The following is a 14,946-nucleotide window of genomic DNA, read 5'->3' as shown; positions in this document are numbered from 1 at the left end:
CCCCTCCCTGTCTCAGCATCCCCTCGCCAGATCAGCACATGCTGCTTCTGAGCATTTCCTCCCCTTTCTGCTGTGTGGGCTAAATGAGACCAAGCATCTCCCTGCTGGGGGTGCTCGCAGGAGGACATGGCCATCCTCCTGCACCTCCTGGCTCCCTGCCTTGTTCTCTACCAGAGGAAGACCTCTAAATCCCGGGCCTGCAGCCAGGTCTAATGTATGAACCCACGTGAACACCAGTGGAGTCTATTAAACTAGGGGCTTCCACAACCACAGCACCAGAGGGACCTCCCATCACCCCAGCACCCTGAGGGCAGCCCTGCTACAGCCCTTCCCTGGGACACTGGGGCTCCCAGGACACGTTCGGAGGCTGGCAGGGGTGACACAGTTCTGGCATGAACATTTACCCTCTTGGTCCAGACAGGACTCTGTGCTCCTTGAGCCATGGACAACAGGGAAGGGCACGAGGGGTCTTTGTCCTCCAGACATGCAGAGCTCGATGGCCCATGCCTGCAGGCAGATGGAGGCCAGCTCCCTTTGGCTGGCAAGTGATGCATTGAGCTGAGAAGGCAGTGCCTGAGAATACTGCCTTCGATTTGACATTTCATAATCTCTCCATTCTTCACATCACAGCCATACAATGTGGGTCATGCCGGTGGTGGCATGAGGGAGGGTTTGAAGGACACCTGGTCTTCCCCAGGGCTCTGCAAAGAAGGCATGAGGCCATCCTTAGATCAATCCCCTGGGGAAGAGCTGTGGCACGCGGGTGCTTGCAGTCACCCTTTGTCACACTGCGTGTCCTCTTACACAGCGAGATAATGAAAAGAGAGTGGGTCTAATTTGGCCTATTAGGTGGCTGCTGACAAGTGTCCAAGCAAGATAATTACATGGGCTGATACAGCAACATGGGGTTGGGGCGGGAAGAGAGTCAGCAAAACACCCTGGTGCCACGCAGGGAGGAGGCAGGGGCTTGGCCACCACCAGCCACGTGCCCCCAGCATGGCCAGACCCTCCCCGGCATCGCCAGCCCTGCATAAAAGCGCTGCCCTTGGGGAGCCCTGGCATCCAGCACTCCTGCCTCGCTCTGCTCAGGACAAGGGTAGGTGTGTGCCTGTGGGTCTGTGGCTCCTCTGGCAGGGGCCGGCGTGGGGCTTCCCTGGCCAGGAGAGCTGGGACAGCAGCGGCTGCTCTGGCTGCAGGCTTGGACGGGCAGAGAGGGCTGAGCTGGAGGGGGAAAAGAGGAGCCCTGTGAGTGGGACAGGCAGAGCCAGGTCCTGCATGGGCTCCTGGGGAGGGTTTGTGTGTCCTGTGTGCAGAGAAAGGGCAATGAGAGGGATGTGGAGATTGGGGAGGTGAATATTTCAGGATGGGAAAAGGGGGAGCAGTATGTAGGGTTGTCAACAAGGTGGCTCTGGGCTCTCCAAGTCCAGGGCAGCCATGCAAATATGGCATTGCTTGGACAGTGCATTTCTTCCTGCAATATAACTCCTCTCTTTTCATCTACCTCTTTCAGGCTCAACTCTCTCACACAAAGATGTCTTGCTACGACCTGTGCCAACCAAAAACCAGCGTGGCCGTCCCCCAGCCCATCGCTGAGAGCTGCAATGAGCTGTGTGCCCGCCAGTGCCCCGACTCCACAGCCTTCATCCAGCCTCCGCCCGTGGTTGTCACCTTCCCCGGCCCCATCCTCAGCTCCTTCCCCCAGCAAGCCGTGGTGGGCTCCTCCGGAGCACCCGCCTTTGGGGGCAACCTGGGGCTGGGGGGCCTCTACGGGGCCGGGGCCACGCTGGGCTCGGGGGGCCTCTGCACCCCTGCCAGACCCTATGTTTCTCCCGCCTGCAGCCCTTGCGTCTTGCCGCGCTACAGCAAGAAGCTCTGGGACACCTGTGGGCCCTGCTAGACCCACAGCACACCCAGGCCCTGCCCCCAGACCTAATCCCAACATCACCACCCATGCTCAGCTGAGCTGCTGGCCAAGATCTCAGGATGCTGCACCAACACAGTATCCTGAGCAAAAAGCAAGGCTCTTGAAAAGATCCGTCTGCTAACACAGAGCAACCAGCCTCTCTGGGTCTTGACCATCATCCCTCTGACAATCTCTCCTGCTCCCCTGGGAACAATAAAATTTTCCTGCATGCAAGTCACGACTCCTGCCTTCCTTGTGCCAAGTTGGGGAGACCAAAGAGATGGGTGATTGGCAGCTGTGGGTGGGCAAATCCTGGTCTGGATTTTCACAGTGGAGGTGTGATTGGGTTGATGCTCAGACAGGGAGATGGCAAGCAGCAGGCAGGGGAAAGAAAACTTTTTGAAGGTGCTTGCATTGCTGGGGAAAAGACGGAGAACAGGAAAGAGGCTGGCAGTGCTGCTTTGCCAGGCCTTCTCAGGCCAGGACTGACACCAGCTCTGCCTCACCCTGCTGCGCTGAAGAAGCCTTGCAGCATCTCTAGGCATCCACACAGAGGAGACTGGATGAGTGCCACTGTCAAACTCAGCACTTGGGAAAGAGACATTGATTGCTGCAGAGCAGATAGTGCCGAAAGCCCTACATTGCTGTGGGCACCAAGGGGGGAAGGAGCTGGCAACGTGCATTGGGGCAAAGGCAGCCAGCGCTGTCCTGGGGTACAGACAGAGGAGTGTGAAGGCACAGGGAGGGATTGAACCCTTGCCCTCCACTCAGCAATGGTGAGACCCCTCCTGTGGTTCCTTTTCCAGTGCTGGGCTCCCCAGCACAGGAGAGATGTGGGGCTACAGGAGAGAGTCTTGGAAACGGCCCCACAGATGCTGAAGGGACAGGGAGCCTGTCTCCTCTGGGCAGACCTTGAGAGGGAAGGCATCAAGAAGATGGAGCCAGGTTCTCTGCAGAGGTGTCCACCTGCATGACAAGAGGAAACTGGCATCAGCTGAAACAGAGCAGACTCCACTACAGCATCCCAGGCCCATTGTTTTCACTCTGAGGGTGGCTGAGCTCTGGCACAGGATTTCTAAGGAGTCTGTGAAGTCTCCTTCAATGGAGATGTGCAACAGGTGTGTGACATGGTGCTGGGCAGGTGGCTCTGAGTGACTCTGCCTGAGGCAGCAGCATGACAAGATGCCCTGCACACAAGATGCCCTGCTTTTCTCTCAGTAACCAGGGGGTTATTTCTGTGCTCTTACATCTGTGGTGGAGAACCAAGGATCACCAAGTGTGTTGGTCTGTGCTGGACTGGAGGAGATGTAGAAGTGGCAGGTGAAGGAGAAGAGGGAAGGTGAGAGTTATGAGGAAGGGGAAATGGAAATAGTATCAAGGAAGGAGGAGACAAAAAGAAAGGGGGTTAAGCAAGAAAAAAGAAAACGAAATGAGAAGAGAACAGAAGGGAAAAGACAATAGACATAAAATGAGTGAAAGGCAATGGGTAGAATAGATGCAAGAATAAGAAGGAGCTAATTGGGAAGAGGAGAAATAGGAGGAAGAGGAAGCCTCCCCATTGTTTATTCTCACAGAGACACAAAAAAGAGCCTTGGGAACACAGAAGGTTTGGAGTGAGGGCAGGAATTGATGCTGGCTGACCTCCGGTACTTGGGGAATCCAGACTCCGAACACAGAAGCTGAAGGTCTTCAAATGCCACTGGGCTGCATATGCTGCAGCCAAGAGAGTCCCCTGCGTCCAGGCAGGGCCCTGGGGCTGAGCTGCAGCAGCGTGTGTGGCCAGAGCTGCCAGGGCTGTGCGCTCGCCCCAAAGGCAGCTGAGCCGGGCTGTGCTGGGGCTGAGAGTGCCCAGACCTGGCCTGGGGGGACCCCGTGCAGGAGGAGGGATCCCTGCAGCCCCCACTGTGCCCGGAGAGGAAAACCAGAGAGGCAGGGATTGGATGCAGGATTGTTTTATTGCAGTGCAGGAAAGCGCCCACTGGGGAAAGGCACAGCAGGCCGAGGCAGGCAGGTTGTCCGTGTGGGCTTCAAGAGAGGCATCCTCGCGTCTCTAAGGGCTCCGGGTGTGGGTCTAGCAGGGCCCACAGGTGTCCCAGAGCTTCTTGCTGTAGCGCGGCAAGACGCAAGGGCTGCAGGCGGGAGAAACATAGGGTCTGGCAGGGGTGCAGAGGCCCCCCGAGCCCAGCGTGGCCCCGGCCCCGTAGAGGCCCCCCAGCCCCAGGTTGCCCCCAAAGGCGGGTGCTCCGGAGGAGCCCACCACGGCTTGCTGGGGGAAGGAGCTGAGGATGGGGCCGGGGAAGGTGACAACCACGGGCGGAGGCTGGATGAAGGCTGTGGAGTCGGGGCACTGGCGGGCGCACAGCTCGTTGCAGCTCTCAGCGATGGGCTGGGGGACGGCCACGCTGGTTTTTGGTTGGCACAGGTCGTAGCAAGACATCTTTGTGTGAGAGAGTTGAGCCTGAAAGAAACAGCCCAAGGAGAGGAGTCAAGATCCAGGAGGAGATACCTCACTGAGCACTGCCCTGTTCCCAGGAATGTTCTGGACACGGAGGGGACAGACCCTTGACCACTAAGCACACTGCTGGCTCTTGCCTTTTCACAGCCAGACCTCCTCAATGCCCTGCTCTCTGCACCCCTCACCTTGCCCTCTCTCTACACACAGGACACACAAATCCTCCCCAGGAGCCCATGCAGGACCTGGCTCTGCCTGTCCCACACACAGGGCTCTTCTTTTTCCCCTCCAGCTCAGCCCTCTCTGCCCGTCCAAGCCTGCAGCCAGCGCAGCCGCTGCTGTCCCAGCTCTCCTGGCCAGGGAGGCCCCACGCCGGCCCCTGCCAGAGGAGCCACAGACCCACAGGCACACACCTACCCTTGTCCTGAGCAGAGCGAGGCAGGAGTGCTGGATGCCAGGGCTCCCCAAGGGCAGCGCTTTTATGCAGGGCTGGCGATGCTGGGGAGGGTCTGGCCATGCTGGGGACACGTGGCTGGTGGTGGCCAAGCCCCTGCCTCCTCCCTGCGTGGCACCAGGGTGTTTTGCTGACTCTCTTTCCTCCACAACCCCAAGCTGCTCTATCAGCCCATGCAATTACTTTGCTTGGATGCTTGTCAGCAGCCACCTAATGGGCAAAATTAGCCCCACTGTCTTTTCATTATCTCGCTGTGCAAGAGGGCACTCAGTGTGACAAAGGGTGACTGCAAGCACTTTACATTCCACAGGTCTTCCCCAAGGGCTTGATCTTGAGGTGGCCTCATGTCTTCTTTGCAGAACCACCGGGAAGACCAGTGTCATGGCACTGGCTAAGAATGCGGCCTTGCCAAGGCTTCCCGCATGCCAGCGCCCTCATGATGCATGATATATGGCTGTGATCTGCAGAAGTGTGAGGTTACAAAATGCTAAATCAATGGCACTCCTCTTGGGCACTGCCTGCTCAGCACGATGCATCACTTGCTAGCCCAAGGGGGCTGCATGCCATCTGCCTGAATGCCTTGACCTTTGACCTCTGCAAATCTGTAGGGTAAAGATTCCTCGTACTCTTCCCCATAGGCCATATTGACAGGAGCACAAATCCCACCATAGGCCTGTGTGGCACAGGCTCATCCCAGCAACCACCAATCCCTTAGCCCCTCGTAATTGTCCCATGAGCCCGATTGCCACGCGATGGTGCTGGGCAGGTTGCTGGGGACCTGAGGCCTTGATGTGTAGGAATGACCAGAGCAGCCCCTGGATGAGATTGCCCCACTGGCACCCACTGGTTCTCACCTCAGCAGAGACCGGGAGTGGGAACAGGGCAGAGAACAAGGAGGGCAGTGAGGACCTGCAGAAGCACAGCCCGACCCTATTGTGAGCACCCCCAGCAGGGAGATGCTTGGTCTCTTTTAGCCCACACAGCAGAAAGGGGAGGAAATGCTCAGAAGCAGCATGTGCTGATCTGGCGAGGGGATGCTGAGACAGGGAGGGGCAGGAGTGCAACAGCCCCATCATCTTCCTGGGCAGGAGGGAGTGCCTTCACCCCTGATTGGCCCAGGTGGTGCTGAGCAATGGCAGGGCTGCTATAAAAGCTCTGCCTCTGCCTGTCTCTCCCAAACACTGCTCTGGCTGCCTTCTCCTTGGAGAACAGGGTGAGTCTGTGACCACTTCTCATCCTTCATTCTACTCTGATTCCAGCCTGTCTTCTGCCTCAGGAATTCTCCCCCATTTCTCCCTTACTATCTCTTTCCTCTTACAGATAACCAACCCAACCAGCACAAAGATGTCTTGCTACGACCTGTGCCCACCAAAAACCAGCGTGGCCGTCCCCCAGCCCATCGCTGAGAGCTGCAACGAGCTGTGCGCCCGCCAGTGCCCTGACTCCACAGCCTTCATCCAGCCTCCGCCCGTGGTTGTCACCTTCCCCGGCCCCATCCTCAGCTCCTTCCCCCAGCAAGCCGTGGTGGGCTCCTCCGGAGCACCCGCCTTTGGGGGCAACCTGGGGCTGGGGGGCCTCTACGGGGCCGGGGCCACGCTGGGCTCGGGGGGCCTCTGCACCCCTGCCAGACCCTATGTTTCTCCCGCCTGCAGCCCTTGCGTCTTGCCGCGCTACAGCAAGAAGCTCTGGGACACCTGTGGGCCCTGCTAGACCCACACCCAGAGCCCTTAGAGACGTGAGGACGCCTCTCTTGAAGCCCACACAGACAACCTGCCTGCCTCGGCCTGCTGTGTCTTTCCCCAGTGGGCGCTTTCCTGCACTGCAATAAAACAATCCTGCATCCAATCCCTGCCTCTCTGGTTTTCCTCTCTGGGCACAGTGGGGGCTGCAGGGATCCCTCCTCCTGCACGGGGTCCCCCCAGGCCGGGTCTGGGCACTCTCAGCCCCAGCACAGCCCGGCTCAGCTGCCTTTGGGGCGAGCGCACAGCCCTGGCTGCTCTGGCCACACACGCTGCTGCAGCTCAGCCCCAGGGCCCTGCCTGGACGCAGGATATGCAGCCCGGGGGGCGTTTGCAGCCTTTCAGCCTCCCTGTGTGTGAGTGTAGCTGTCCCACAGCCTGGAGATCAGGCAGTATCAGTTCCTGCCCTCACTCTAGCCTTTCCTTCTCTCCAAGGCTCTTTTTGATGCCCTGCAAGAAGCAGCAAAGAAAGACTTCTACTTTCTCTTCTTCCCCTTTAGCTATTCTTCCTCTCCCCATTCGTGTTCCTCTCTGCTCCTTTTCTCTTATTCGCCTCCCATTTCCTCATCTTCTCCTCCTTTCATCTGTTTTTGTTATTCCCTTTCCCTTTTCCCGAATCCTCTTTCCCCTCTCCTTCCTTTTCCCTCTTGCCTTCCACCTTCACTTTCTCCTTTCTCCAACTCTTCTCAACCCCAGCACAGACCTGTGGGATTGCTGGGGGAGAAGAATTGCACCCAGCTGAGTTAGGACTAATTGCTGCAGCTGTGAGATCCTTAGAAGTGCCAAATCACCGTGGCAGCTGCTAACGAGGTGATGAGGGTGTAGAAAGCCTCACTAAGGCATAATGAGGGAATGCCCTTAGAGCACCCAAATGGAGGCCAGGCCCATATTTGCTTTGCAGACAGACACCCTCAGTGCTTTCCAGTTTTGTGCCATGGATGTAAGATCACAGAAATCCCAGCCTGATTGGTGAGGGGAAAAGCCTTTGCAGGGCATCTTGTCCCACTGCTGCCTCAGGTGACGTTGCCCAGAGCCGCCTGCCCAGCACCATGTCAGACCCTTTCTGCACGTGTCCAATGAAGGAGACTTCACAGCCTCCTAGGAAATCCTGTGCCTGTGCTCAGCCACCCTCACAGGGAATTCAAGAGGCTTGGGAGGCTGAAGCTGAGCCTGCTGTGTTTCAGCCGGTGGCCTTTGCCTCTTCTCGTGCAACTGGACACCTCTGCAGGGACCCTGGCTCCATCTCCTTGATGCCTTCCTTTCAGCTATGTGTGCAGGTGAAGGAGACACCAGGATGTCATCAGCCCCCAGAGGGACAGTCCCAGCTCTCTCCAGAGGAGATCGGGTCACTGCCCCTCCAGCACCTGCACTGCCATTTACTGGACTCTCCAGTCCCCACCCATCTCTCCTGGGCTGGGGAGCCCAGCACTGGGCACAGCACCACAGAAGGGGCCTCACTGTTGCTGAGTGGAAGGTCAGAGTCCCCTTCCTCCACCTGCTGGCCACACATCTCGGCCTGCAGACCAAGACACCACTGGCTGCGTTTGTCTCAAGACACTTTGCCCCCTCCTGCAGACCCTGGTGCCCTCAGTGCCCCCAAGACCTTTCCCTACAAGCTGCATGGTCTGGCAGAGCTGGTGGCAGTCCTGGCTTGAGAAGGGCTGGCAAAGGAGCAGTGCCAGCCCCTGTCCTGCTCTCTGCCCTTTTCCCACCTCCTGCAAGCCCTGCCAAAATATTCTCTCTCCCCGCCTCTGGGCTGCATCCTCCCTCTCCCTACACGTACCTGACCTCACCTGGCCTGAAAGTCTCAGGGCCAGCACTTCCCTCCCACAGCTGACAATCTCCCACCTCAGTGGTTTTCCAGACATGGGACAAGGAGAGAGAAAAACATGACTTGCATGCAGAAACACTTTATTGTACCCAGGGTGGGCAGGAGAGATTCTCAGAGAAGTGGTGGGCAAGACAGAGAGAGGCTGGTTGTCTCATGGATGGAGAGGCAGAAAGATCTTCTCCGGAGTATTGCTTTTTCCTCCAGATACTGTCTTGGTGCCGCTTCCAATCCAGAGGACTTGACCCATAAGCATCAAAGAGCTTTGTGAATCCAAATACTGCCCCATCTGAGAGACTGAAGGGCAGGGGAGGGGAGAAGAGCAGAGCGCGGGGAAGGATGAGGAGTGCACAGCAGTGCCAGCGTCCCAGGTGTTGACTGGCGCTGGGAATGCTCAGCACTCATCAGTGCCCCATGCCCACCAGCTCAGCCCTGCATGGGTGGTGGAGCTGTGGATGTTGGGGGCAGCACATGGTTGTGCTGTGGGTCTAGCAGGGCCCACAGGTGTCCCAGAGCTTCTTGCTGTAGCGCGGCAAGACACAAGGGCTGCAGGCGGGAGAAACATAGGGTCTGGCAGGGGTGCAGAGGCCCCCCGAGCCCAGCGTGGCCCCGGCCCCGTAGAGGCCCCCCAGCCCCAGGTTGCCCCCAAAGGCGGGTGCTCCAGAGGAGCCCACCACAGCTTGCTGGGGGAAGGAGCTGAGGATGGGGCCGGGGAAGGTGACAACCACAGGCGGAGGCTGGATGAAGGCTGTGGAGTCGGGGCACTGGCGGGCGCACAGATCGTTGCAGCTCTCAGCGATGGGCTGGGGGACAGCCACGCCGGTTTTTGGTGGGCACAGGTCGTAGCAAGACATCTTTGTGCTGGTTGGGTTGGTGCTCTGCAAGAGGACAGAGGTGTAAGGAAGACAGCAGAGGGGAATGACAGAGGCAGAGACAAAGGAGCAAGATTTCGGTAAAAGAAGTTCTTGCAGACTTACCCTGTTCTCCAAGGAGAAGGTGGTCAGAGAAGTGTTTGGGAGAGACAGGCAGAGGCAGAGCTTTTATAGCAGCTCTGCCATTGCTCAGCACCACCTGGGCCAATCAGGCGTGAAGGCACTCCCTTCTGCCCAGGAAGATGATGGGGCTGTTGCACTTCTGCCCCTCCCTGTCTCAGCATCCCCTCGCCAGATCAGCACATGCTGCTCCTGAGCATTTCCTCCCCTTTCTGCTGTGTGGGCTAAATGAGACCAAGCATCTCCCTGCTGGGGGTGCTCGCAGGAGGACATGGCCGTGCTCCTGCACCTCCTGGCTCCCTGCCTTGTTCTCTACCAGAGGAAGACCTCTAAATCCCGGGCCTGCAGCCAGGTCTAATGTATGAACCCACGTGAACACCAGTGGAGTCTATTAAACTAGGGGCTTCCACAACCACAGCACCAGAGGGACCTCCCATCACCCCAGCACCCTGAGGGCAGCCCTGCTACAGCCCTTCCCTGGGACACTGGGGCTCCCAGGACACGTTCGGAGGCTGGCAGGGGTGACACAGTTCTGGCATGAACATTTACCCTCTTGGTCCAGACAGGACTCTGTGCTCCTTGAGCCATGGACAACAGGGAAGGGCACGAGGGGTCTTTGTCCTCCAGACATGCAGAGCTCGATGGCCCATGCCTGCAGGCAGATGGAGGCCAGCTCCCTTTGGCTGGCAAGTGATGCATTGAGCTGAGAAGGCAGTGCCCGAGAATACTGCCTTCGATTTGACATTTCATAATCTCTCCATTCTTCACATCACAGCCATACAATGTGGGTCATGCCGGTGGTGGCATGAGGGAGGGTTTGAAGGACACCTGGTCTTCCCCAGGGCTCTGCAAAGAAGGCATGAGGCCATCCTTAGATCAATCCCCTGGGGAAGAGCTGTGGCACGCGGGTGCTTGCAGTCACCCTTTGTCACACTGCGTGTCCTCTTACACAGCGAGATAATGAAAAGAGAGTGGGTCTAATTTGGCCTATTAGGTGGCTGCTGACAAGTGTCCAAGCAAGATAATTACATGGGCTGATACAGCAACATGGGGTTGGGGCGGGAAGAGAGTCAGCAAAACACCCTGGTGCCACGCAGGGAGGAGGCAGGGGCTTGGCCACCACCAGCCACGTGCCCCCAGCATGGCCAGACCCTCCCCGGCATCGCCAGCCCTGCATAAAAGCGCTGCCCTTGGGGAGCCCTGGCATCCAGCACTCCTGCCTCGCTCTGCTCAGGACAAGGGTAGGTGTGTGCCTGTGGGTCTGTGGCTCCTCTGGCAGGGGCCGGCGTGGGGCTTCCCTGGCCAGGAGAGCTGGGACAGCAGCGGCTGCTCTGGCTGCAGGCTTGGACGGGCAGAGAGGGCTGAGCTGGAGGGGGAAAAGAGGAGCCCTGTGAGTGGGACAGGCAGAGCCAGGTCCTGCATGGGCTCCTGGGGAGGGTTTGTGTGTCCTGTGTGCAGAGAAAGGGCAATGAGAGGGATGTGGAGATTGGGGAGGTGAATATTTCAGGATGGGAAAAGGGGGAGCAGTATGTAGGGTTGTCAACAAGGTGGCTCTGGGCTCTCCAAGTCCAGGGCAGCCATGCAAATATGGCATTGCTTGGACAGTGCATTTCTTCCTGCAATATAACTCCTCTCTTTTCATCTACCTCTTTCAGGCTCAACTCTCTCACACAAAGATGTCTTGCTACGACCTGTGCCAACCAAAAACCAGCGTGGCCGTCCCCCAGCCCATCGCTGAGAGCTGCAATGAGCTGTGTGCCCGCCAGTGCCCCGACTCCACAGCCTTCATCCAGCCTCCGCCCGTGGTTGTCACCTTCCCCGGCCCCATCCTCAGCTCCTTCCCCCAGCAAGCCGTGGTGGGCTCCTCCGGAGCACCCGCCTTTGGGGGCAACCTGGGGCTGGGGGGCCTCTACGGGGCCGGGGCCACGCTGGGCTCGGGGGGCCTCTGCACCCCTGCCAGACCCTATGTTTCTCCCGCCTGCAGCCCTTGCGTCTTGCCGCGCTACAGCAAGAAGCTCTGGGACACCTGTGGGCCCTGCTAGACCCACAGCACACCCAGGCCCTGCCCCCAGACCTAATCCCAACATCACCACCCATGCTCAGCTGAGCTGCTGGCCAAGATCTCAGGATGCTGCACCAACACAGTATCCTGAGCAAAAAGCAAGGCTCTTGAAAAGATCCGTCTGCTAACACAGAGCAACCAGCCTCTCTGGGTCTTGACCATCATCCCTCTGACAATCTCTCCTGCTCCCCTGGGAACAATAAAATTTTCCTGCATGCAAGTCACGACTCCTGCCTTCCTTGTGCCAAGTTGGGGAGACCAAAGGGATGGGTGATTGGCAGCTGTGGGTGGGCAAATCCTGGTCTGGATTTTCACAGTGGAGGTGTGATTGGGTTGATGCTCAGACAGGGAGATGGCAAGCAGCAGGCAGGGGAAAGAAAACTTTTTGAAGGTGCTTGCATTGCTGGGGAAAAGACGGAGAACAGGAAAGAGGCTGGCAGTGCTGCTTTGCCAGGCCTTCTCAGGCCAGGACTGACACCAGCTCTGCCTCACCCTGCTGCGCTGAAGAAGCCTTGCAGCATCTCTAGGCATCCACACAGAGGAGACTGGATGAGTGCCACTGTCAAACTCAGCACTTGGGAAAGAGACATTGATTGCTGCAGAGCAGATAGTGCCGAAAGCCCTACAGTGCTGTGGGCACCAAGGGAGGAAGGAGCTGGCAACGTGCATTGGGGACAAAGGCAGCCAGCGCTGTCCTGGGGTACAGACAGAGGAGTGTGAAGGCACAGGGAGGGATTGAACCCTTGCCCCCCACTCAGCAATGGTGAGACCCCTCCTGTGGTTCCTTTTCCAGTGCTGGGCTCCCCAGCACAGGAGAGATGTGGGGCTACAGGAGAGAGTCTTGGAAACGGCCCCACAGATGCTAAAGGGACAGGGAGCCTGTCTCCTCTGGGCAGACCTTGAGAGGGAAGGCATCAAGAAGATGGAGCCAGGTTCTCTGCAGAGGTGTCCACCTGCATGACAAGAGGAAACTGGCATCAGCTGAAACAGAGCAGACTCCACTACAAGCATCCCAGGCCCATTGTTTTCACTCTGAGGGTGGCTGAGCTACTGGCACAGGATTTCTAAGGAGTCTGTGAAGTCTCCTTCAATGGAGATGTGCAACAGGTGTGTGACATGGTGCTGGGCAGGTGGCTCTGAGTGACTCTGCCTGAGGCAGCAGCATGACAAGATGCCCTGCACACAAGATGCCCTGCTTTTCTCTCAGTAACCAGGGGGGTTACTTTCTGTGCTCTTACATCTGTTGTGGAGAACCAAGGATCACCAAGTGTGTTGGTCTGTGCTGGACTGGAGGAGATGTAGAAGTGGCAGGTGAAGGAGAAGAGGGAAGGTGAGAGTTATGAGGAAGGGGAAATGGAAATAGTATCAAGGAAGGAGGAGACAAAAAGAAAGGGGGTTAAGCAAGAAAAAAGAAAACGAAATGAGAAGAGAACAGAAGGGAAAAGACAATAGACATAAAATGAGTGAAAGGCAATGGGTAGAATAGATGCAAGAATAAGAAGGAGCTAATTGGGAAGAGGAGAAATAGGAGGAAGAGGAAGCCTCCCCATTGTTTATTCTCACAGAGACACAAAAAAGAGCCTTGGGAACACAGAAGGTTTGGAGTGAGGGCAGGAATTGATGCTGGCTGACCTCCGGTACTTGGGGAATCCAGACTCCGAACACAGAAGCTGAAGGTCTTCAAATGCCACTGGGCTGCATATGCTGCAGCCAAGAGAGTCCCCTGCGTCCAGGCAGGGCCCTGGGGCTGAGCTGCAGCAGCGTGTGTGGCCAGAGCTGCCAGGGCTGTGCGCTCGCCCCAAAGGCAGCTGAGCCGGGCTGTGCTGGGGCTGAGAGTGCCCAGACCTGGCCTGGGGGGACCCCGTGCAGGAGGAGGGATCCCTGCAGCCCCCACTGTGCCCGGAGAGGAAAACCAGAGAGGCAGGGATTGGATGCAGGATTGTTTTATTGCAGTGCAGGAAAGCGCCCACTGGGGAAAGGCACAGCAGGCCGAGGCAGGCAGGTTGTCCGTGTGGGCTTCAAGAGAGGCATCCTCGCGTCTCTAAGGGCTCCGGGTGTGGGTCTAGCAGGGCCCACAGGTGTCCCAGAGCTTCTTGCTGTAGCGCGGCAAGACGCAAGGGCTGCAGGCGGGAGAAACATAGGGTCTGGCAGGGGTGCAGAGGCCCCCCGAGCCCAGCGTGGCCCCGGCCCCGTAGAGGCCCCCCAGCCCCAGGTTGCCCCCAAAGGCGGGTGCTCCGGAGGAGCCCACCACGGCTTGCTGGGGGAAGGAGCTGAGGATGGGGCCGGGGAAGGTGACAACCACGGGCGGAGGCTGGATGAAGGCTGTGGAGTCGGGGCACTGGCGGGCGCACAGCTCGTTGCAGCTCTCAGCGATGGGCTGGGGGACGGCCACGCTGGTTTTTGGTTGGCACAGGTCGTAGCAAGACATCTTTGTGTGAGAGAGTTGAGCCTGAAAGAAACAGCCCAAGGAGAGGAGTCAAGATCCAGGAGGAGATACCTCACTGAGCACTGCCCTGTTCCCAGGAATGTTCTGGACACGGAGGGGACAGACCCTTGACCACTAAGCACACTGCTGGCTCTTGCCTTTTCACAGCCAGACCTCCTCAATGCCCTGCTCTCTGCACCCCTCACCTTGCCCTCTCTCTACACACAGGACACACAAATCCTCCCCAGGAGCCCATGCAGGACCTGGCTCTGCCTGTCCCACACACAGGGCTCTTCTTTTTCCCCTCCAGCTCAGCCCTCTCTGCCCGTCCAAGCCTGCAGCCAGCGCAGCCGCTGCTGTCCCAGCTCTCCTGGCCAGGGAGGCCCCACGCCGGCCCCTGCCAGAGGAGCCACAGACCCACAGGCACACACCTACCCTTGTCCTGAGCAGAGCGAGGCAGGAGTGCTGGATGCCAGGGCTCCCCAAGGGCAGCGCTTTTATGCAGGGCTGGCGATGCTGGGGAGGGTCTGGCCATGCTGGGGACACGTGGCTGGTGGTGGCCAAGCCCCTGCCTCCTCCCTGCGTGGCACCAGGGTGTTTTGCTGACTCTCTTTCCTCCACAACCCCAAGCTGCTCTATCAGCCCATGCAATTACTTTGCTTGGATGCTTGTCAGCAGCCACCTAATGGGCAAAATTAGCCCCACTGTCTTTTCATTATCTCGCTGTGCAAGAGGGCACTCAGTGTGACAAAGGGTGACTGCAAGCACTTTACATTCCACAGGTCTTCCCCAAGGGCTTGATCTTGAGGTGGCCTCATGTCTTCTTTGCAGAACCACCGGGAAGACCAGTGTCATGGCACTGGCTAAGAATGCGGCCTTGCCAAGGCTTCCCGCATGCCAGCGCCCTCATGATGCATGATATATGGCTGTGATCTGCAGAAGTGTGAGGTTACAAAATGCTAAATCAATGGCACTCCTCTTGGGCACTGCCTGCTCAGCACGATGCATCACTTGCTAGCCCAAGGGGGCTGCATGCCATCTGCCTGAATGCCTTGACCTTTGACCTCTGCAAATCTGTAGGGTAAAGATTC

General features: G+C 58.0%; 6 protein-coding genes across 6 annotated transcripts; 3 read left to right on the top strand and 3 right to left on the bottom strand.

Moving 5' to 3' along the window:
• Positions 1-972: 972 nt before the first annotated feature.
• Positions 973-2,137, top strand: LOC128849366 (scale keratin-like). The gene is made up of 2 exons (XM_054050970.1): positions 973-1,096; positions 1,511-2,137. Exon 2 carries the CDS (start codon positions 1,532-1,534, stop codon positions 1,895-1,897), a length of 366 nt encoding a protein of 121 aa, XP_053906945.1. The 5' UTR covers positions 973-1,096; positions 1,511-1,531; the 3' UTR covers positions 1,898-2,137.
• A 1,764-nt stretch (positions 2,138-3,901) lies between these two features.
• On the bottom strand, positions 3,902-4,887 carry LOC128849367 (scale keratin-like). The gene is made up of 2 exons (XM_054050971.1): positions 4,773-4,887; positions 3,902-4,361 (listed from the first exon to the last, which is right to left on the bottom strand). Exon 2 carries the CDS (start codon positions 4,338-4,340, stop codon positions 3,975-3,977), a length of 366 nt encoding a protein of 121 aa, XP_053906946.1. The 5' UTR covers positions 4,341-4,361; positions 4,773-4,887; the 3' UTR covers positions 3,902-3,974.
• Positions 4,888-5,998: 1,111 nt separating this feature from the next.
• Positions 5,999-6,642, top strand: LOC128849380 (scale keratin-like). Its single transcript, XM_054051007.1, has 2 exons — positions 5,999-6,022; positions 6,130-6,642. The coding sequence occupies exon 2, from the start codon at positions 6,154-6,156 to the stop codon at positions 6,517-6,519; it is 366 nt and encodes a 121-aa protein (XP_053906982.1). The 5' UTR covers positions 5,999-6,022; positions 6,130-6,153; the 3' UTR covers positions 6,520-6,642.
• Positions 6,643-8,442: 1,800 nt separating this feature from the next.
• Positions 8,443-9,432, bottom strand: LOC128849359 (scale keratin-like). Its single transcript, XM_054050946.1, has 2 exons — positions 9,354-9,432; positions 8,443-9,254 (listed from the first exon to the last, which is right to left on the bottom strand). The coding sequence occupies exon 2, from the start codon at positions 9,228-9,230 to the stop codon at positions 8,865-8,867; it is 366 nt and encodes a 121-aa protein (XP_053906921.1). The 5' UTR covers positions 9,231-9,254; positions 9,354-9,432; the 3' UTR covers positions 8,443-8,864.
• Positions 9,433-10,485: 1,053 nt separating this feature from the next.
• LOC128849365 (scale keratin-like) lies at positions 10,486-11,650 on the top strand. The gene is made up of 2 exons (XM_054050967.1): positions 10,486-10,609; positions 11,024-11,650. Exon 2 carries the CDS (start codon positions 11,045-11,047, stop codon positions 11,408-11,410), a length of 366 nt encoding a protein of 121 aa, XP_053906942.1. The 5' UTR covers positions 10,486-10,609; positions 11,024-11,044; the 3' UTR covers positions 11,411-11,650.
• Positions 11,651-13,420: 1,770 nt separating this feature from the next.
• Positions 13,421-14,405, bottom strand: LOC128849368 (scale keratin-like). Its single transcript, XM_054050972.1, has 2 exons — positions 14,291-14,405; positions 13,421-13,879 (listed from the first exon to the last, which is right to left on the bottom strand). Exon 2 carries the CDS (start codon positions 13,856-13,858, stop codon positions 13,493-13,495), a length of 366 nt encoding a protein of 121 aa, XP_053906947.1. The 5' UTR covers positions 13,859-13,879; positions 14,291-14,405; the 3' UTR covers positions 13,421-13,492.
• Positions 14,406-14,946: the final 541 nt, after the last annotated feature.

Source organism: Cuculus canorus, chromosome 28 (assembly GCF_017976375.1).
Source record: "Cuculus canorus isolate bCucCan1 chromosome 28, bCucCan1.pri, whole genome shotgun sequence".
NCBI classification, from domain to species: domain Eukaryota; kingdom Metazoa; phylum Chordata; class Aves; order Cuculiformes; family Cuculidae; genus Cuculus; species Cuculus canorus.
The sequence above is the reverse complement of the archived record's forward strand: the minus strand, read 5'-3'. Positions and strand labels throughout refer to the sequence as shown.